At 36.9% G+C, this 23,577-nt stretch overlaps 3 protein-coding genes across 3 annotated transcripts; 1 reads left to right on the plus strand and 2 right to left on the minus strand.

Annotated features, from left to right (window-relative positions):
- Nucleotides 1-63: 63 nt before the first annotated feature.
- On the minus strand, nt 64-6,095 carry alien (COP9 signalosome complex subunit 2 alien). Its single transcript, XM_028175771.2, has 9 exons — nt 5,907-6,095; nt 5,428-5,622; nt 4,820-4,945; nt 4,553-4,720; nt 3,635-3,809; nt 2,382-2,520; nt 2,100-2,246; nt 1,763-1,948; nt 64-1,007 (listed from the first exon to the last, which is right to left on the minus strand). Exons 1-9 carry the CDS (start codon nt 5,958-5,960, stop codon nt 863-865), a joined length of 1,335 nt encoding a protein of 444 aa, XP_028031572.1. The 5' UTR covers nt 5,961-6,095; the 3' UTR covers nt 64-862.
- Nucleotides 6,096-7,127: 1,032 nt separating this feature from the next.
- Nucleotides 7,128-11,491, plus strand: RnrS (ribonucleoside-diphosphate reductase subunit M2). The gene is made up of 6 exons (XM_028175781.2): nt 7,128-7,626; nt 7,701-7,922; nt 8,087-8,322; nt 9,520-9,748; nt 10,039-10,257; nt 10,437-11,491. Exons 1-6 carry the CDS (start codon nt 7,558-7,560, stop codon nt 10,587-10,589), a joined length of 1,128 nt encoding a protein of 375 aa, XP_028031582.2. The 5' UTR covers nt 7,128-7,557; the 3' UTR covers nt 10,590-11,491.
- Nucleotides 11,492-15,054: 3,563 nt separating this feature from the next.
- OstDelta (oligosaccharide transferase delta subunit) lies at nt 15,055-23,531 on the minus strand. The gene is made up of 10 exons (XM_089727295.1): nt 23,348-23,531; nt 22,761-22,942; nt 21,622-21,890; nt 20,727-20,888; nt 19,850-19,997; nt 19,332-19,765; nt 18,946-19,093; nt 18,546-18,693; nt 16,898-17,116; nt 15,055-15,974 (listed from the first exon to the last, which is right to left on the minus strand). The coding sequence occupies exons 1-10, from the start codon at nt 23,358-23,360 to the stop codon at nt 15,832-15,834; spliced, it is 1,866 nt and encodes a 621-aa protein (XP_089583421.1). The 5' UTR covers nt 23,361-23,531; the 3' UTR covers nt 15,055-15,831.
- Nucleotides 23,532-23,577: the final 46 nt, after the last annotated feature.

Raw genomic sequence — 23,577 nt, forward strand, 5'->3', positions numbered from 1 at the left:
TTAGCTTAGCTTGTAATAGCAACAACGATAACACATTTTTCAAGGTCATCAAAATAAAGTCAATTCCTTCTTAAAAACGCTTTATTTTATGTGATAATTACATTTTTTCATCACTGCCGATTCACTTATGTTTCCATAAAAAACATGCGAGACAGTGGCTTCACGCGTTGTCCGATTGTAGAAAGAAATACATCGATATTTATAAAAATTACATTCTGATGTACAAATTCTCAGGCGCAGTGGCGGGGAACAGAAGACCATTGCCAGTATTCAATTTTTATTACATTACCGGTTATCTTTCCCGGCCACCGCGCAATGAATACGGCTCGAAGCTTAAGCTAGTCTGCACTGAGTCAAATCCGACTAAACCATGGATAGTCAAGGGCACTTTATTTCATTATATTACCGTTCATTTTTGCTTCGAGTTATCCATGCCATATATTTATTAAAAAAAGGGGGGTCGTAACACAAACTCGCACGACTAAGAAATATTAATTAATCATATCAATCAATCTCCATAGCGTTGGCTCTAAGACCGCTGAATTATTTCAGTTAGCACTACTTTTGAAATATATTAAAAATGAAAAAAAAAATACAAAAGCAACACACACGATAGAAATTGTTTAATATGATTAATTAATAATCGACATCAGGGCCAAAGATTGGTAACAGTGGTTAACATTTTTTAAGCCCTTAGGCCCATTAAAATCATTGAATCCCAAAGTTTTCAGAGTCGCAGACCTCATTCCCGCAGATTTCGAATAGACTTAGTTCCTCAAATTTGTTTTCCATTACATAATGAGTTCTGGTCCGCTAAGTTTGGGAAGCATTGTTTGTAAGAGAGGGTGTCGGCTTGGCGTTGCTAGGCCATCTTGTTGGCGAGCGCCTGGTGCAGCGCCGCGAGCTGCGCCGTCCACTTGTCGAGCGCGCCGTACCGCGCCGCGCCGCGCCGCCCCGACGCCAGCTCCAGCACTGAGTTCACCTGGTCGATGCGCCCGCTGATGGTGCTGCAACAACGGGGCTCTACTATCTCTCAAATATTTAACTACTCTTATGAGTCCGCGCGGGTAGGTACCACCACCCCGCCTATTTCTGCCGTGAAGCAGTAATACGTTTCGGTTTGAAGGGTGGGATAACCGTTGTAACTATACTTGAGACCTTAGAACACTTATATCTCAAGGTGGGTGGCGCATTTACGTTGTAGATGTCTATGGGCTCCAGTAACCAAATAACATCAAGTGGGCTGTGAGCTCGTCCACCCTTAGCAATAAAAAAAAAAACTCCTACGTGGTCCCCGCGCCTAGAAAGCGCGCGGGGTATGTGGGACTTGACGATCTGCAGATGTTGGTAGAGGACCGCGGGCCCAAGGAGTTTTAGGGCCCTACTGCACTAAACGACTCTCCTGCACTCTTACACCCAAAGTTCGATCTCCACCCGGGGTCAGAGTCCGGTCAGAGTAAGGGGGTTCCCGCGGTCAACATTACAACCAGACTCGCGGCGCCATCCCGAGGACGCCCGACCGACGGGTCGACGAAAATATTTCACTCCTATCTTAAGTATCTCAATTCATTATTACTGCCACGAAACATTTAGGAGTTCGGATTTAAATTGCAAGATACATTGTGCTGATGCAGTATTTGTTTACTTCACTTATATCTGAAGCCAGGGGTCAGTATAATATTAACGAGTCATTTAGGTCCATTACGCACCTAATAGAAGCCAAAAGGGAAAAATTATTATATTATTTAAAATCCGTACTCACTTATCCAGAATACATGTGACAAGTAAATTCTCAACTTCCTTCTCATCAATATTAAGCTCCTTGGATATGAACGGTATGTGGATCCTGGTGTAAGGCCCGATCAGTTTGATCAGCACCTGAGTTCTGATGTTCCTCAGCAGGTCCTCTATGTGTTCCCGGATAAACGGATCATCCATTATGTTATTCCTACAATATAAGTATTTTATTGCTATCTTTACAGTTGTGTGTCGTAAAATAATTTTTTCAGTCACCCGATATTAACACAATTTGACTATGGCATGTGACATATAAATGACATATAATGTGAAAGTATTTTGCATGAAACAATGTGTGTTACCTATTATGTTTGAGTATGGATTCGAATTCATTAATGTCGTTGTTCTGGTAGGCCATCACCAGGTTGGTCATGGCGAGGATCTCGGGATCGTTCTTGTACGGCTTCGCTTCTTGGGAATCGAATGGGTTTATGCCGGATTTCATCAACCTGTTCAATCATCAATATTTACTTTTATGAGTAGGTACACCTCCTTCCACTTCCAACAAAAACTATTGGTTTTTTTATTATTGGGCCTTGATGAGTAAACTCAAATGAGCATCCACATCAAAGATTCTTACTTACATATTAGCTAAAACTAAATATTTCAGACACGTGGTCCGCCTCGGACTCCCGGACTCGTCATAGTTCTTGAACGCCTCGAAGAAGTCTGTGTGCGCTTTCTCAAATTCTCCCTCACGAAGGTGCATTTTGCCGCCGCATTCTGAAATTATGACATCACGATCTATCATTGCTCATATTCAAATACTTGTCCGGATGATTCATTGTGACAGGGAGGTGGTCAGGAGGGCCCAGATGTCAAAATCAGCTGTGAAGCGATTGGAGAAGATTTGGAGAAACCGCAGCATAAACAAAAAAACCAAGATAAAGCTCATGAGAACCCTTATCTTCTCCATATTCTTGTACGCTTCTGAGACGTGGACCCTCAAGGGCAGTACCCGATCGAGAATTGACGCATTTGAAATGTGATGTTGGCGCAAAATGTTGGGGGTATCATGGACGGAGCGCCGAACAAATGTATCAATTCTCGAGGAGCTAAATGTCAAGACCCGTCTATCCACAATCTGTATGCAGCGTCTCCTCAAGTACTTCGGACACGTGGCCCGACAAAATCCAGAGAACTTGGAAAAATTAATAGTTGTAGGTCACGTGGAAGGAAAGAGAAGTCGAGGAAGATTGCCAACCAGGTGGACGGACATTATCAAGGAGGCCACAAACACCAGCGTCCCGGGCGCCATTAAGCAGGCCGAATGCAGGCAGCATTGGAGGAAGCTGGTGCAAAAACTGGACCAAGGTGGTCACGACCCTCAGTAATGAGGAAACGACAAAGAAGAAGAAGCCGATGGAGCTGCCTGAAAGTGTGGTAGTTGGTAGCTCTTGTATTGCAAGTATCCACCAAGGAAACATTTTTGGATATTTTACCCCAAAACGAGTAAATTCAAGGCTACTGCTTATTTGGAAATACATAATTATATATGTATAATCAAATAGTCAAATAGTAAGGTGCATGACATTTCTTATACCTATGTATGTGTATTTACCTACTTTTGGTTAGAAATAAATGTATGCATATCTTGATATTTTTCCAAATCTTAAGAGAGTATAGATAAGTTAACATTTTGTAAAAGAAACTTTTGAACGAAGAAGCATGAAATTCAATATTAAAGCATGGAGTTTAGAAAAAATTTATGAATTGTAGCTTTATACTGTAACTTTACCATAGAGCAAAATATAAATAGAGCATGTGACGCTGGGACACAGTGCTGGGGCATCATATTATATAATATGATGCAATTAACTAAAATACATCGTCTTACCTCTGATGACACCCATGATGAGTGGATGTGGTATTGCAGATTTTATGTGTAGGGACTGTTCGTATAATGCTTTTAATTTCTTATTGTTCTTTTGTGCAGTATACATTTGTATCTCAAGAGCATATATTTCTAGTAGTTGCGTTCCTTTCTTGAGATCATCTTCACCTTCATCAGTCTGGAAAGAGAATATGTTGAATACCAAGTCAACTTTTATTTTAAATGAGTAATAGTTGGCAGTTTGAAAATTTTTAATGCACATAATACAAATATTTGATAGTTATGGCATGGGGGTGGAAACTTCAGAATATTTGGTTTTAGTATTTATTCATCCTCAATTTTTTTTGGGATAAGAATGTTAACAATTTTTGAATCAGACCATAATTCTTTAAAAAGGCACATTGAATTTTGAAGTACTTGTGATGTTCATTTCAAATACTCCACAGTTTTTGTGGTCATAAGTAGTTAAGGAAGTAGTCATCTGAGATTAAGCCAAAAGATAAAAAAAGGAGTTGAAAATAATAGGAAAAATGCAAAAACAACATATAAGTATAATAAAATAAATTTTATGTTTAGTTACGATGACTAGAATTACAGAATTCAAGGTAGGTAAGTAGCAAACAATATTATCAATCACTTAAGAACAATATAGAGACATTTCCACAACCATGCCTCAATTTTTGATATTTAATAATAATTGTTATTTTGTCAATAAATTAATAAATATGCAAATGTACAGATGAACATCTGGTTTAATTGTCATTAGTGAAGACAACAATTGGCTATGATGCCAATTGTGACCACACCACAAAAGATTTCATCTTATGTTCTGATCTTAACCTGTGTCTTTTTATATGTTATAAATGCATGCCTGCATCACAAGTGAATCTGGAATAACATTTTACAGAAATTATTACTCACCTGACAACTCTGATGTAGTTGTTTCAATATTTTTGCTAGCTTGTTGAAATCTCCTCTGTCATAATACAATTTCCCAAGTTTAGTGTTGGTCTTAAACCAGAGTCTATCATTCTTTGCATCTTTCAATGCTTCTAATGTTGTTTCATAAAAGTCTTGTAATAATTCCATCTGGAAGAATTTATTAGTTATTATATTCTGAGCTTGTAAAGGCAAACAAGCTATTTATATCTCCAATTATATGTGTAAGTGAAAAGGACAGTTACTCACATTCCTAGATGTAGAGATGTAATCTAAAATTGAATTGATAGATTTTTCCGAATGATTCCTAGTGACGGCACTTTTAATGTATGTTAAGAGTTGTTTATACCTCGCCATCATTTCTGTAAAGTTACTCTGAAAGTTTCATGTTATATTGTAAGTATCTGAATGAACCAGGCATTAAGTTAAGGTAACTTGAATGATAGCAACTACCAGATAAACTTGTCTAACTGCTTATTACATAAGCATGAGCTTGGCCTTATAATACTAGTTGTATTTCCCCATTATCTTCAATATAACTCATATTTTCTAACTTGAATATTGGTAGGAAGCATGGAGAAGCCTATAATGTAGCTACTGCTAGATAATTTGTGCTATCAAGCTCAAAATTAACACTGATCATTAATGATTGATTAATCATATCTCAAAGTGACAGCATTCAGAGTTGAGTTAAAACTTTAACTAGACCCACTGCGCAGTCTAAGTTTTTGCTCCTTCAGGTTGATAAAATGTCTCAAATATATTATCATGCAAAAATGATGGTTTCACAATTCAATTAATTTCTACATTTTTCAACTTACTAGTCAATAATTAATATCAATTATCAATATACTAACTAGCTTAAAATTAATTTTGATCATTTGTTTGAGAGCTTTGAATCCCCATTCCCCTTTATCTCCACCTTCTAGCTCTAAAACCTTCTGGAAACTGAGTAATGCGGCTTGTGGTACATCTTCTTTCAGTGCTTTGCTATTGTAGTACTGGTTTTCGAGGTCCACATCTGGTTCTGAATTACTGTCTTCTGAATATTCCTACGATTGCAAAAGATTTTCTTTATTAAATTTTGGCTTAAAACTGATATTTGCAGGCGTTCCATAAATGTTCAGTGTGAGATCAGAGGTGTGTATTAAGCCGGCCAATTACCGTATAGCCGTTTGAAAGCCTAACATCTTGGTGTCATATATACATTTATTTTGAACATGAAAATTCAAAAGCGTACTTTAAACAGGTGATCAACAATCGTAACGAAGTCAGAATGTGTAGGAGAATACTAAAAACATGTTGAGTGCTCAACTTATGCCTAAAATGAACATACCAAGCCATAGTCTTCTTCCTCATCACACATATAATCGTCATCGTTATCAGACATTTTAAATATTACACCTAATCAGAATTTAAACAAGAGCCCAAATAACAAAATTTACAGAATTAAAAGCAAAATTTTCCGGCATTGACAGCTCAGCTTAAGACAGCCTGACAGCGATTTCGTTAACGTCAAATTCATTGGTTTAATTTTTCTGGGAATTCGAAAGACGAAGAAATTACACTATACAGCCTGTTTTCATTACAAAAATCGAAGCAGTAACTGTAAGTAAATAGAATAAAGTGCTTACGATCTTCTCTGTTTCATACTTACGATTACATATATGTAAATCAGCTTATTATCACTATCTGTCTTGTCGGCGCTCATCAGTAGACACCGCCACCTATTTCTGGCGCAGAGCAGTAATACATTCCGGTTTGAAATGTCAGGGCAGCCGTTGAAAGAACTGAGACTTATAACTCATGTCTCAAGGTTCGTGGCGGTATTTACATTGTTAACATATATGGGCCTCTGGTAACCACTTAATATCACTTGGGCCGTGAGCTTGTTCACCCATATAAGTAATATAAAACGAATTCAAACTGTTTTTAATTTTATGTAATTCATACCTTGAAACTTTTCTGGTGGTAGGACCTCTTGTGAGTCCGCGCGGATAGGTACCACCACTCTGCCTATTTCTGCCGTGAAGCAGTAATGCGTTTCGGTTTGAAAGGGGGGGCAGCCGTTGTAACTATACTGAGATCTTAGAACTTATATCTCAAGGTGGATGGCGCATTTACGTTGTAGGTGTCTATGGGCTCCAGTAACCACTTAACACCAGGCGGGCTGTGAGCTCGTTCATCCACCTAAGCAATAAAAAATTAAAAAAAAAGAACTTGGACTACGTTCACTTATTTAAGCAACAATAAAAAATTGGATTTCTGCTTTTTCTGGCGTTCACAAGGCATATGTGGAAGCTCGACGATTTCTTCCTGACAAAGAAAACTTGTAAAAGAAAACTGTTTTACAATGAATAATAATTCGAATCTACTAGTACTCCTTAATATAATACACTTTCAATTTATTACTCATTTTCTCAAACTAATCTCTGTAAACAATATACACGGCCAATAGACACGTATCCGATAATTTAATAATTAAAAAGTAAACCTACAAACATTCCTCCCACCCACTGCTCCCACCATCAATTTCGCGCCCTTTTCAACTAGAAATTTTGTTATTTTTCGGAGCCATTAAGCGTTCCGAAACCACCCCTTTAACTTAAAAAGATTATTATTTATAAGTAATTCATAAAAACACATATTTTTTTTCAAATTTACTTTCAAATTTATGCTTACAAAAACAGTATTATTTTTAGCCAATTTAAAATGTACGACTCTAGTTAACTTTTTTCGTAATACCAATTTGAACAAAAGCTAAAATTTATTTTATAATACCATTCCTCATCACAGTCTCTGTTTCGGAACTATACAGCCAATGAACGATCTTCCCGCCATATGTGCATTTTCCAGTTGATTTTAATGATGACACAGTGGGAGTTTTCGCAAATAAACTCACATCGAGTTGTAACTTGTAACTAGACCGCCGACTGTGGTGATACAATAGCAGCTTGAACTAAAATACTGTTGAAAGGCAATAAACAATGGCTCCTACTGTTGATAAAGAGAATCTTCATAGCGGAATCAACGATGAAAACCGTGTGCAAACGAAGGTTTGTATTGTTTCCTTCTTTGATTAATGCGTTAAAAGTTGTTCATATAATAAAATTGTTAATTTGTGTTACAGTCGCCCATGAAAAATAGTGTATTGGCTACGAAAAATGACAATTTGACTGAGGAAATGGACCTCGATAAAAATTTCGAAGAGTTCGACCCACAGAAGGAACCTCTGCTGCGGGAGAACCCGCGGCGCTTTGTCATCTTCCCTATTCAATACCCCGATATATGGCAAATGTACAAGAAAGCTGAAGCTTCGTTTTGGACCGTCGAGGAAGTCGATTTGTCCAAGGTAAAATTTTTAGGAAAAGGTTAGAAGTCGTTGAAAAAAAATATTGATCCAGTTTGCATGCACTTAGTTCTCGTATTGAAATTCCAATCTAAACATTATATTAAATTTTAAACAACTAATGTTATGGCTGAAAAGTTAGCTTACTTGACTGATTTTTCTCCTAGGATTTATCAGACTGGGAAACCTTAAAAGATAGTGAGAGACATTTCATCAAGCATGTCCTTGCTTTCTTTGCGGCTTCAGATGGCATTGTAAATGAAAACTTGGTTGAGAGATTTTCACAAGAAGTTCAAGTCACTGAGGCAAGATGTTTCTATGGCTTCCAGATAGCCATGGAAAATGTTCATTCTGAAATGTATTCCCTGCTTATAGATACATACATCAGAGATCCGAAGGAGAGGTATAGTAAATTTTATTTATCTTAATTAAATATTATTACTGTCTCAGTATTATTGCTCTTAATCAATAATTTTTTTCTTGCCAGTCTATGAATAAAATGACTTGACTTACCTTTACTGGCGGTAAGCCCCTCTTACATAGATACTACCACCTCGCTTATTTCTGCTGTGAAACGGTGATGTGCTTCAGTTTGAAGGATGAGGCTGCTGTTCTACTATAAAACAGACTTTCAACTCATGTTACAAGACAGGTGGCAGTATTTATGTTCTTTGTGGCTAAGGGCCCTGGTAACTACCTTACACCAAATGAGCCATAAGCTCATCCATCTAGGCCAGTCGTTCTCAAAGTGGGTGATAACCCCCCTTGGGGGCGTTTGAAACATAGAGGGGGGTGTTAAGAGGCCCAGAACAAATGGGGACGTTGATGTGGGTTAGGGGGGGCGATGTATAATTTGTAATTTCATTTACTTTATATAGTATTTTAAATTTCATTAAAATAAAAACATTTGAAATTGGAAATACCAGACTAGGTGTTAGATCCTTTTTCAAATGTTAACATAGCAGTATCACCCCAGTTGGAAGAAGAACTTATAGAAATGACAAAGAACGAGAAAAAAAAATAATGGCTAATAACAATTTTGGCTACAAAAGTCAATTCCACGGTTGTACCCTCGATTGTGGTCTATCGTTGAACGATTTTTGTCAGCACTCACATCGTCATATTTGTGTGATCGTGGATTTAGCGCTGTGACAACATTGCTTACTAAAAAGAGAAATCATTTGCAAGTTACCATACGCGGTGACTTATGATTGTTTTTGAGTAAAATCGAACCTGATATCAGCAAACTTATTAAATATCATGAAATTCATTCATCTCATTATATTAGTATAAAAACGAAAACAGATTACATAATATTTATATTTTTTTCTTTTAATTTCATTAAAATATTTTATTAATATTATAAAGTTCTCTCACTGGTAAAAATTTCTAGCTTAGAAAGTGAGTTTAAACATCAGAAACGACTAATATAACTAAATTAATTAAAGAAATTGTTGTTATTAAGTTTTAGGGGTGTATAAAAAATAGGGGGTGCTGAAAAATAATTGATTTTCAAAGGGGGCGGTAAAAGAAATAAGTTTGGTAATCATTGATCTAGGCAAAGCAAAAAAATATCTTGGATATTTTTTTATTTTTTTAGAGATTTCCTGTTTAATGCGATTGAGACTCTTCCCTGTGTAAAGAAGAAAGCAGATTGGGCCCTACAGTGGATTGCAAGCAAGACTGCAACATTTGGTGAAAGGATTGTTGCCTTTGCAGCTGTAGAAGGAATCTTTTTCTCAGGCAGTTTTGCTTCCATCTTCTGGCTCAAAAAGCGGGGTCTTATGCCGGGACTTACATTCAGTAATGAACTTATTTCCAGGGATGAGGTTTGTATAAGAAAAACAATTAGGATATTGACTTTTTATATGTTGTCTAATTTAGTTGTTTTCCAAAAACATTGTTATAAATGAATTATTGGTCAAGCAGAATTCATTCTTAATAATTTTATCAGTTGTACTGTTCCTCACATAGCCCCGTTATCTTTATACAATAATCTATATTTAGTTTCTATTGAAATGGAGTAACATGCTTTTCAAACTGTTGTAATTATAATGATAAGGCTCATAACAATTAAAATTAGCACAAATGAAGCTATAAATGAGATTTAACTCCACAGGGTCTGCATACAGATTTTGCTTGTCTGATGTTCCAACACTTAGTTCAAAAGCCAACTAAGGAATGTGTCCTGCATATTATAAAAGATGCAGTAGTCATTGAACAAGAGTTTCTCACAGATGCGCTCCCTGTAAGACTGCTCGGTATGAACTGCGAACTAATGTCTCAGTACATAGAGTTTGTTGCAGATAGATTACTTGTTGATCTAATTGGAGAAAAGGTAATTAAATTGTAAATCCACCTACTGAAAGGAGAGTTAATATTTCTTAATTAACAATGATAGTAATGACTGAAAGATATAATCATGAACATATTAAAAATCATATAAATTCGATTTAATATTATATTTAAAACAAAAACACATCAAAATGTACTGACTTTTTATAATTTCGTCAACAGCACTACAACACAAAGAACCCCTTCGACTTCATGAATCTAATATCGCTGGAAGGTAAGACAAACTTTTTCGAGAAGAAAGTTGGAGAATACCAAAAATGCGGTGTGATGGCCAATCGCCTTGACAATGTGTTCACACTAGATGCAGACTTCTAGCACCTAAAAATCTGGCTTTTAAACCGTGTATTCCACATAACGGCAGTATTAATAATTCCAATCTGACAGTGTGTAGTGTGTTGAAACAAAAAGTAATATTAAATACTTCTATGGATTAAGCATCAATAAACAATTAATATTGACGTAAGATTCCGAAAATGAAGGAACTTTAATTTTTATTTTTATAATTATGAATAATTAAAAATTTTATCTTTTTTTCTTCAGATAAATACTTTGTGTAGTGACTTAATTTTTAGATTGTATCTTTAATTTCATTATATTATTAATTTTTAAGATTGATAGATGTATTGTGTAAGTTTGAAAATGCTTCGTTTCTATGTTAAGTTAAATATAAGCAATACTTAAAGTTTATTATGATAAGTTATGTGTGATAATTGTATTAGTTAAGTGCTTAATATAGCTTTAAATTTCATATAATTGAATAAAATGAATAACCGCGGACTCCTTAATAGTAAAAGTGTACTGTACCAATGAAACGTTATTTAATAACAATGTGAACATGTAGTAATCAGGAAGATATTTTTATATATGTGGTCAATAATAATGATACCAGACATAAGGGAACCCTTCCTAACAGCGAGATGTTAACATTAGGTTGCTAAGTTCACTGCCCTCTTGTATTGTGTGCAATATAACAAATAATAATATTGATGCCACTATATCATAATATTTCTTGCGAGTTGTGGCAATCCGCCTTGACAGATGACAGTAGGTGGAAAGTGGAGCGCCGCAATTTAAGACCGGGTTTCTGCTGAGCAGAGAACTCAGGGGAACGATTTAAAGCATCTCTGTTTTAGTTCGTTAGAGTTAGAATTAGTTAGAGAACGGTTCCCTTACACTGCAAACAAACAAACATATGCAATAAAGTGCATTTTTGCAAATCAAACTAGTTTTAATGAATGCCCTTTTTTGTTTTATTGCCATTTTAGGCAGACTAGCATACAGACTACCTACTTGATAGTGGTTACCGTCGCCCATGGACTTTAGCAATGCCAGGAGTAGAGCCAAGCCGCTGCCTACCGCTAAGGTACGCTCTACAAGCTTCGTATGAAGAAGGACATGTCATAGCACTCTGGAAACCGTGGAGGGGAGCTCATCCAAATACGGGTGTTACGTGGTAAAAATATCTGAAAGCGTGTTGTGGACGAACGTAGTGGTTCTATATAATACGGATGAACTTTGATGGCGGGCGGTGCGATGGTAAAAAGGGGATCATGGGATCTCACTATAGAACAAAATAAAGAGAGAACCGAACGCCCTCCACAAAGCCAAAGGCTCCAAACAATCTGTGAGAATAGGATTATCGACAATCCGAACGGCCTTCTTCTGTATAGAGTCAAATAGAAGTGGCTGGTTGTGAGCCCCGGCCCAGAGATGGGAACAGTACCGCTTCGCTCTGTTGAGGTCTCCCAGCATTTTGAAGTGCCCTATGCCTGACCCTGTCAAAGGCCTTTGCGATATTAAGGCTTACAGCGCGAGCCTCGCCCATGTTTTCCAAGGCTTCAGCTCACCTGTGAGTAAGTTATACAAGAAGATCCCCAGCTGAGCGTCTGACGAAAACCGTGCTGTCGGTCATTGGTCAACTGGCGATCCTCAAGATACTGCTGGAGTTGCGTATTTATTATTCGCTCCATCACCTTCTAAAGCAGGGAAGTTATCGCGATAGGCCTATAGATCGATGGATTCGACCGGTTACCCTTCTCGTGGATAGGGTTTACGTCCATGAAGAAAGAACCCTTCCTACTGAGTTTTCGCCGATCTTCTCAGTGGGTCGCGTTTCTGATCCGGTGGTACATTCTGCGAAGCACTGGTCTTGCTCGGGCCAGTCTTAGCAACACTCCCGGTTTGAGCCCCGTGAGCTCACCTACTCGCCCTGTTACGCTAACATAGCCCCTTAAGGCTAACAGCCATAGATTGTACACTTAAACAGCTTAGGTAGGTAAAAAAAAAAGGAACCCTATTAGTAAAATAAGAAACGCGATACAAACGCGTTGCCGTAGGCGTCAACCCTTCAGTGGTGTTTAATTGACAATAAAGAAAGAGAACAGCTAAAATGCTCTCTTTAAAACTTCCAAACAGTACGTTCATCGACGATTAATTTCAGCCTCAAGATATGTTTAGAGTGTTTCGCTGTTGAGAATACACAGGTGAACATCGTAATTTACTGGTGGTAGGACCTATTGTAAGTCCACGCGGGTAGGTACCACCACTCTGCTTATTTCTACCGTGAAACAGTAATGCGTTTCAGTTTGAAGGGTGGGGCAGCCGTTGTAGGTAACTATACTTGAGACCTTAGAACTTATATCTCAAGGTGGGTGGCGGCATTTACGTCGTAGATGTCTATGGGCTGTAGTAACCATTTAACACCAGGTGGGCTGTGAGCTCGTCTACCCACCTAAGCAATAAAAAAAATTGCAAGGATTCCAGTCTTTTATAATTTGGGCCCCAAATATGAACACAGTCGAACGTCACACACGAACAAAGTCGTCGTGTCCATATGGAAAATATGTCCGGTGCATTCGTATGTAGCGATGCACCGGTGTTCGAATCCCGCAGGCGGGTACAAATTTTTGTAATGAAATACGTACTTTTAGCGGTAGGCAGCGGCTTGGCTCTGCCCCTGGCATTGCTGAAGTCCATGGGCGACGGTAACCACTCACCATCAGGTGGGCCGTATGCTCGTCCGCCTACAAGGGCAATAAAAAAAAATAAAAAAAAAACTTAACATCGTGTAATAAAAATCAAATAGGTACGCAAAATTATGCAAACGCGGACACGGCTCGTTTAGTTTACTTTAGTTACTTCCACAGTGTCATGTCCTATGGCATTTTGCTATGGGGCAATGCGGGCGATGTAGAAATGATATTTATTCTGCAGAAAAGAGCTACACGTGCTATTTATAACATGCACTCAAGGGAATCCCTGAGGGAGAAATTTAAAGAAATTAAAGTTCTCACTATGCCATCCCAGTACATTTTTGAAAATTTGATGTATGTTCGTAAACATATTGAGGAGTTTCCTAAACAGTCGGACATACATAATAGAAATACTAGGAACAAACACAAGCTTGTTGTGCCGATGAGTAGGTTACATAAGATACGAAATTCATTCGGGTGTTTGTCTGTGCGCCTGTACAACAAAATCCCACAAGATGTTCAGAACCTACATATACATAGGTTTAAGAAAACTATTAAAGAACATCTGTACAATAAAGCTTATTATAAAGTCAATGATTATCTAGAAGATTGCACAAAGTGGGAATGAGTTGCTCGCTCCAGGCATTTCAATATTGTAGTAATTGTTACGTTATATTACTCATTGTAAAAAATTCATATTTTAAAAAAAAATCTAATATTAAAAAATAAATAAATAAAAAAGTGTGTGTGTCCGCTCCGACGCACGACTGGAGTTTACTGGATATAAAAAATTAAACGAAACAATACGAGAAATAGTTCTATATTACGACAACACGATACACTACAGATTATTAACAAATTAACGAGACACAAAACAAACGACTAACAAATATATGAAAATACAATAATGAGAGAAACGCGCGATCAGTACGAGGCTTTGTGGCGGACTGCCGGCGCATGTACTAGCATGTCACACGAAATGCGCATAACGGATTTCGTGTGACATGCTAGTACGATTTTGGTCCCCATAATTTTCATACCCCGGGCCTATATATGTAAATCGATTCTAAAGGAGTAAACTCCAATAAACTCCAATAATTTCATATGTAAAAAAAAAAGACATGCCCGCTGAGTTTCTTGCCAATTCTTCTCAGGACGGAGGCTAGTTCTTGTGAATTGGCGGTAGTTTTTTTGACGTTCAACAAGTATGTACTTTCATTTATGTTGAATAAAAATTTTTGATTTGATTTGATTTATAATTTGTGTATTTACTGGTGGTAGTCTTATTGGTCAGTACGGGTAGGTACCACCACCCTGTCTAATTTTACCGTGAAGAAAATGCGTTTCAGTTTGAAGGGTGGGCGCAGCCGTTGTACTGTAAAAACAGACCTTACAACTCACATCTCGACCTCGAAACCACCCACCCACCTGGGTGGCAACATTTATATTGTAATTTCTTTAGGCTCAGGTAACCACTTAACACCAGGTGGGCTGTCGTCCACTCATCTAGGCAATAAAAAACTAACAGATAAAGCAAGCTTCGGATTAATAATCTTAGTGTCTAGATTACAGTCCTATGTTGTAACTGCATTGCGAATTTGTAGAAATTAAAGACTGAAGGCACTCCTGCGGACTAACGTAATTGGATAGGGCGTCTTATGAGACCGCTCCCAGCATTTATCCTCACAATATTTATGTACTGCGAATTATCATTTTGTGACGATTTGAAGGGTAGGACAATCGTTCCGAGAGGATTCACCTGTGTTATGTGGCTGCTGTAGTTGTAAGAGTTCATAATAAAACTCCACTTAACAAATCATATTTTTTTATTAAAGTTATAAATATAGAATTATTTAATTGAATATTAATTTCGTAAGAAAACAACATTCAACTAAATAACTCAAACTGAAGATAAAGATGGAACAGTTTCACATACCCCAAAGCCAGATATCATTTTCATACTCTTCATTATCTATTTAAATATGTAGAGATCCTTGATTGTGTAGCGTGTGTGTACAAGGGCGGAAATTATGATCTAATAAAAAAGGTTGTTTCTATTCTTAAACTCATTACACTTTTACAACACAGGCATTATTAATATTGAAGAATCCCTAAAATTTTAATATCTGTAGATGAACTAATTATATAAGTAAGTTGAACTTTGAAAATTCAAAAAATGTAAAGAATAATTGAATATGCAATTTTGAAAAGTGCACATCTCTGAAAATGTAAAATGTTCAGGAAATGAAAAAAAAACTGATTATTTTGCTAAAGCAGTGTAAAATTTAAAATATTAACTTTTGAGATATATTTTAGCGATAATTAGCAATTGAAAATTACAAGTGATCCAAAAGGAATTATTATAAAATGGGTGTAGGTAAGCCTCAAAACTACATGTATATGAAAAAACGTATTTGACAAAATATGCGACATGTGCCCTTTTCGAAATTGCATACTCAATTGTAAAAATGTAAAGTATAAATTATTGAGTTTTTAATTTGTTGATATTGCAATTATTTTATTACTAAATTACACATGTAATTACACAATAACTTTATGTGTACAAAAGTCTCTTTTTTTTATAATTATTTGGAGGTTTTGTCTTTCACGAGACGCTGCAGCAGGCGATGTCCGGAGAGGAAGGTGACGGCGCCCAGGGGCAGCAGGTAGCGGATGGCTTCGAACATTGTCAACTGGAGCCACAGCACGACGTACAGCCCGAGAGATGCTGGGGGGAAACAAAATCAAAATTATTTACTCACGTGGACTGTTAACACGGACAATGCACTCGTATGGATTTCTTGGAGAAGGTAATGAAGTATTCCAGATGGTCTGTGTTACAATTACGGCACAATCGTATTTATAGTAAAAACCAAAACTATATCTATAACTATAACTTATAGTCCATAATAATTTGCGCAGGAGTTGCCGCCCCTTTCAACATGTCCTCCGCCTGAAGAACAATAGATGAAAGCGTGGCCATCTTGTGTCTTTACCACTTCGGCAAACAAGACGCGCCGGCGACATGTTGCAGGGGGCGTGGTTTAACAGTCTTTGCACACGGCACTCGGATCACCTGATGTGACGTACAATCGTATGATTTCTGTGCTTCGTTGAGATGTGCGAGTTGACTTGCTCACTCGCCACAGTCATTTTATTAAAATAATACTTATATAATCTGACAATTAATAATTTGTGATTATCGGGTCATTTTATTTAAATTGAATTTTGGCATTAGGGTCTCATGTATTGGTTAGGGTAGGCACCCAAATCAATGCGAACAGGGATTCTTTGCAAAGGACAATGTTTTGTTGTTGTGTTGTATGTATATTTTCAGACTTTTCGATAAATTGCAAGTTTTTTTTATGAAAAACAAAACCCACGATTTATTCTAAAACTACGTAATTAATAATGACGGCAGAGTAACTCGTGTATATTGGATACACGGCCGGCATGTCTAATTATTTAGATGTATAAACTAGAATAATGATTATTTTCATTATTATAAGAAAAATTGAATTTTGTCCATACGTCTCGAGGTGAGTTGAATTATTTATATAGTATGTACAGGGTTCAGTAACAAGGTAATACCACAACGGCAGACGGTAATAAGCGCGTCAGTTACATATAAACTCATACAAAGGTCTGTACCTCCAAGGGCTAGATGGAATATAAGCGCACTGGGTACGAGGGGGAAGTTCCGCAAGTTGATGCCGATCCGCGCCCACAGCAGCAGCAGCACCAGCAGCGGCGCCGCGCACAGCGCGCTGCACACGTCCGACAGCGCGCGCGCCGGCCGCGCCTCCGCCGCGCGGAACGTGTGCGCCAGCTCCGGCAGCCGCCCCCCCGCCGCCGCCGCCCGCGACCCGCCTGCGGTCACGCGCACTATTAGACTTGCAATATTCCACAATTCAAACATATACAGGGTGTCCCAAAATTCAATGATTTTTTATGTAAAAACTGAATGTATTCTGGTACTTTTAACCACTTCGATAAAGTGCCACGACACGAGAGCCCTCTCATCGTGGCCGCCGGTAACTACATTCTCGATCCTGCGGATAGAATGGAAAGCAGTCGACGTCGCCCCAAACACGTCATTTTCAGATCCTCCTAATCCACTAACGGTGCTTTTAGGTACCTCAAGCACCGGTCATCGTTCTCGTCGAACCCGTCGCTTGCGACGAAGGGCTCGACGAATAAATTAACCCTCAGACACAGCCCACTGAGTTTCTCGCCGGATCTTCTCAGTGGGTCGCGTTTCCGATCCGGTGGTAGATTCTGCGAAGCACGGCTCTTGCTAGGGTTCGTGTTAGCAACGTCATCAGGTTTGAGCCCCGTGAGCTCACCCACTAGTAAAGGCGACGCTGATATAGCCTCTCAAGGCTATCAGCTTATGTAGGAAAAAAAAAGTACTTTTAAGGATTGAGAAGAGTGCTACTTAGGTTGCTGTTACAAACAAAAGATCAAAAATATTTGAAAAATTGTGGTCACAATAGTAACAAAACCATGGTGGGTGTTGATTTTCAAAAACTTTCAACTATTTTTTTGGATTTAAAAAAAATCGAGGTATTATTTTTTTCTATTTTTTCTAGAGTAACGAACAGGTTCACCTTGTGGTGCATTTTTATCGTTGAATTTTTTAACTATTTAGTTATAATTATTACATTATCTATTTTTCATACAGCATGATTTATTGCACGAGTTGAATGGTAAATCTATACTAATATATAAATCTACAGTGGTTTTAAGGATGTTCCGTTATAACTACTGAACCATGCATCCGATTGACATGAAACTTGGTATCCATGTAGAAAATACATGTACTTAATGAATAGGCTAATATTTATATGAGTGTTGGACTCCCTAATAATAATGACAATAAATAATAATGTTAATTTTAAATGCCCAGCGAAGCGGGCGAGTACGGCTAGTATAAACCTTTAAAAGAGCAATTCTTGTATATATATAATCTGAACCTCGGAAACGGCTCCAACGATTTTCATAAAATTTAGTATACAGGGGATTTCGAGGGCGATAAATCGATCTAGCTACGATTTATTTTCAGAAAATCTTGTTTTATTCGTGTTATCAATAATCAACTCTTCCCGACATCTATTGGCGAATAATAATACTGTTTTTCTTAATTGAGGGCAACTAACCGCTTTAAAGACACAACAAGATGGCGTTATCAAAAATTTGCTCGGTCATCAGCTAGTTATAATATAATTGCACAAAACCACTTGCTTGTGAATACCATTTAAATGATAAAAACTACTGATTTTCTGAATTCTATACAGACCAACGACATTGGCGTCCTTGCCGAAGTTGAAGGAGACGTCTCCCAGCAGCCAGGCCACGGGGCTGGACACGGCGCTGTCTCCGACGTACACGCTGAGGGAGTACGAGCCCGACGCGTAGTTGAGGTGCTTCGCTATACTGCCGATGTTCTGCCGCGAAGAAAAAAAAAACATTTTACAAATACAAATTTACTGGATTTTATGTTGTAGTTAGAACAGCTAAAAATATTATTTTGTCTTTTAATTTAATTTATAAGCAAAATAACGGTTAATGAAGAGATAATATTATAGTTATTAAATAAGGTTGTGATCTTTTTGCAAAAATCGACTTTAATTCAAACTAAATAAAATATATTGGGTCAGTTAAAAAAAGAGAAGTAAATAGTGACATTATGGTTTTACCAATTCAACTTTATACGCTTTAGTGTTGTCAGGTTCTGCAACGAAGATAGTTTCATCGTCAGTCTCTGTGCTGGCAACCCTAACAAAAGCTTGTTGAACTAAAACGGGCTTGTTCCATTTGTCGCGAACTGTGAACTTCAGGCTCACTCTAAAAACAAATAGAGTTATTATGTTTTACATGTATCATGTTTATCAATATCATATTTTTTGTACATATAGTAAGAATTGTACTTTTGTTTTACAGTAATTGAAATAAATTGTTTTTCTTAGTATGCTGAAAACGGAAACATACATGATAAAAATAGCAGTCAAATCTTTGGAATCAAAATTCAGAAACGCAAGAGAAAACAATAGGTTAAATGCGAAGACAAAAAACAAAAACTCACTTCTGCATATGATCAGCCAGCAACTTATCCACCAGTTTATTCGGGTAAGTGATGGTTGTAATCTTAGGGCTGGTGGTGCCGTCCACGTCGCCGACGCCGACCTCGACATTGGCGACCTGGATCTCTCCCAGCACGGCCACGTTCACGCTGGTCGTCTTCGTCCCGGCACTTAAAGCGATCTTGTACACGCCATATTGTGACTTAATCTTGTTTAGATTAAGGACGAAAGTCGGTTCATTCGGTTTCTGGGTTAAAGGCTGTTTGGATAGCACAACGACGTCGTCGGCGAGCCTGGTGCCGGACTGCGCGATTACTTCTTCAGGTTTGAGGTTGCGGACCGGCCTGCCGATGAGGTCGGTGATGGTGAACTCGATGCTGTCAGATTCAGAGGTCACATACTTCTTGCCTTTGACCGCAATGCTGATCGGTGTGGGCTGTAACCAAACAAAATAATTTTTTTATCTACTGCTACTAATAGCATTTACTTAAAAATATCTTAAAGTCAATTTAGTAATTACTTCATCGTCCGCGATGGCAGTGGCTGCCTCCAGGAGGAGCGTCACGCCTTTGGCGGTGTTGACGGACCGACGCGACAACAGGTACTCGGCGAACTTGTACCGTTGCTCCTCCGTGAATGGCGTCGGCTTCTTTTGAGCTTTGTATGTCCTGTGGAACGTGTGAACATGTATATTATGTTATTCATTACTAAACAATCTATCTCTATATAAATAATATATCTTTAAAAACAATATATAGGTACATTAGCTGAAGGCGAATCAGAATGGCGGTACCTAACCTATCATAGATTGCTACTTAGGCATAAATTTAGTTTTTTTTGTTTTATGTGTATCACATGACATTATTTCTTCACTATGTAAGTTAATTATGGAAGTGTGTTAGATATCTATTTTAATTATCAATGGTATCTGTCTGTTAGATTTGAACACCATCACATCATTTGATATATCCTTATACTTTAGGCCCCAAAAACTTTTAACAACCATGTAAACCAATACTGAGTACATGTATATACACAAATTTTATTAAATAGGTAGTTAAAAAACTGTAATCAATATTTTAAATAATATACAATATATTCTCAAGTACCTACTGATTGCGAAAACCTCATAGTAATTGATTAATGAATTTAGTGAAAGATACTACAGTTCCATTTTGTCATACCCCAGTGTAGACTAATATGACAGAAAAGCTGATTTCCGGTAATATGCTTAATTTCGTTTTAAAATTAATGAATTCCAAAATGTTTGTAGCAGAGCTGATTGAAAGTGTGACATGCAAGAACTACACTACAAACATACTTCAGAACTTATCTCTCAGTGCAAAAGTTCTTAAAATGAGTTTCCATGATTAACTGAATACTTGAACGTCACTTACCTGGTTATTGTAGTCAAAAGTTGTGATGTGACAGGTAGGCCTCCTTCAAAATGTAAGGCACGAGAGTCTGTCTCATCAGCAGCAAGTATAACTCCTTCAGCATGCGAAGTTGTCCATAGCCCACAGCCCATGTGCTCACATAATGCAAATACATAACCATAACTAGAAATAATACAGATAATAAATTACTCTCCTGAATTTTAATAGCATAGACATATTATTAGCATTCTTTTTAACAAATTCATATTTGGTCAAAAGTAAAATAGGTATTATAGCATTAAAGATTGTTAAATTATTTTTAACTTATATGGGAGAGTATATATTTCTCTATTACCTAAATATAAATAAGCAAAGACAAAGTAGTAAAGAACTGTTATCAAGAAAAAAATTTGAATTTTTTTCTCAACAATAGTAATTTTTTCCAATTAGTCAACTAATTAGCTTTTTTTTCTATAATAGACTAGACTTATTAATATAATACAATTTTATGGAAATAGTTTTTTTTAAATAGTAGTAGAAAATTTTAATCTATGAATCTTAATCTTAAGGTGTTTCATTAAATTTCAATCACTGGGTGAAGACTAACTACTATAAATATAATTGCTTTTACATTTTCAGGTTTAATTATTGTATTCAATATTTTATCGATATTAGAAGCGTACGTCAGGTCAGTGTTTGACTAAAATTCTTTTTGTTTCTTTTGTAAATTCATATGTTGTTCATGTTTTTTCTCAACTTTTAGAAGATTAATCAATTATATAAATCTCACACAATGTTTCCATAAATATCAATACTAATCTATAATTGACTTGACATTAATACTTGGCTCTGACAATACAGACATTTGACAATACTTGACTCTTACTAGTCAGGAAGGTTTAATCCCAACACTTACTTGGCAGGTGTGTCATCCTTTTTCAGCAGCTGAATAAGATTTTTTAAAGCATCCTCTTTATCATAAATAGTTCCTTTACCAAGAGCTTTTAGTGTATACACAGCTAAGTACAGTTCCTGTATGGTGACATCCTTTTTGTCTAGTGCTTGGGTTGGAGTCGCCAATACTTCAGGCTTGAGTGAATTCTGACAGTTTGTAAGAAGGGCCAAGTTTGTGAGGTAAAATACTTGCTCTAAGTTCTTGACATCATACTTTATCGTTTTGAGGTCCTGTTAACAAACTATGTGTTTACTCACTTTTTATCCAACTTATTTTATTTGTATAAAAAGAAAGGCTAGTTCACATCCTCCCTGATTTTAAATGTTGACTGGAGACCATAATCAATACAATGTATATCTAATAGCAGCTGTATATTAATACTTATTTATTTCTCAGATTTATAGTACAATACAATGCTTGAATAAAATTCACAAAATTGTTTCAATTTAGAATAAGCCTCTGAAAGAGCTTGTAGAATCTTTTAAGTAGCAATTAGGCAACTTGCAGACTTAGCAGGCCCCACCTGTCCTATTTGAAGATGGAACTGATAGATTATTGAAACATATCATCATATAAGAGCAGTTTATCTGTACCTAATGAATAAGAACTACTTTTACCATTTAATGTCATGTTTTTTATTGTCAGTATAACGGGTCGCATAGAGGGCAAGCGTGCCGTGGGCAGAACACCAGCCAGATGGTCAGATCTAGCAAGAGGCAAACTTAGCGGTATTCTGTACCATGCAGTCCATGCCACCCATGATCGAGCACAGTGGAAGAACATCACATGTGGTCGCGATCCTCAGTAGTGAGGGAACGATATAGAAGAAGAAGTTTTTATTGTCATTATGTTATTTAGACATTCCTAAACCTTCCAGTTGTCATGGTCCTTGACCACTAAGGCATTATTTGTTGACATTTGAATATAATGTTTGCTACTGCCTATTTTTATATAAAAATATTTCACACAGAACAAAGACATGCACTGGGCACAAAGCTAGCTTAATAGAAGTAATTTTAATATAGAAGATATAGAAGATTAATTAGTAGAAGTAACTTTAATTATTACTACGAATCAAGAAAATCGAAATAATACTATACCTCACAAATGTTTGGCACATCAGCTTTCAACTGTTTCAATCCTCGAACAGCATAATACAGGGTGCCCACATCTTTGCTCTTTAAGTTGTCTTTAAGTATGGTTTGAAGGCGATTGATATCCACAGTGCCTTGGAGAATGTTGGCATTACTTACTGCTATACTCACTAAGATGAGCAATTGTACTGAAAATATATTACATTTTTTATAGATTTTCTAGTAGAGTTACAGTAAGTATGTTACACGAGTTAGATGTAGAAATCTTCTCATCATTTGCTTAAATATAACGTGTAGATTGGAACCTTAGTCAACATTTTTAATGGTGCGGAGAAAGTAATGCATAACCAAACCGAAAGATCGACAAGCGCCGGTCTATTCGGTAAAAATGACGTGTCCCATATTATTTTTGTTTTGGTTATTAGACTGTCTGGACTAATTGGTGAATCAAATACAATCATTCAAGGCACGCATAAAAAATGTTAGGATAAAAAAATTCTGATTACTATCGGTTTATTCATTCAGAACATTGCTAAAACACAGGTTTACGCCACGCCGAGATATACGTTATAAGTTTGTCTTCTCCTACTTACCTCGAAAGTACATTTTCAAATAAGTTTTAATTGTATTTATTACTTGTAGCGAGTGTTAAAATTTGTAAGTATTTTCTTTAATTTTTCATTTATTGTTAAAAACCAATTGCCGGCCACAAAAATACTCAAAGTCAAACACGTTTGACATAAAAGATCAACGTTGCAATTGTCTTTGGAAACCTGCCCTGTAAAAGTCGATTTAAGCAAAAATCGACTAAATTAATAAAAAG

This window comes from Bombyx mandarina, chromosome 05, assembly GCF_030267445.1.
Source record: "Bombyx mandarina strain Sakado chromosome 05, ASM3026744v2".
Classification (NCBI taxonomy): Eukaryota; Metazoa; Arthropoda; class Insecta; order Lepidoptera; family Bombycidae; genus Bombyx; species Bombyx mandarina.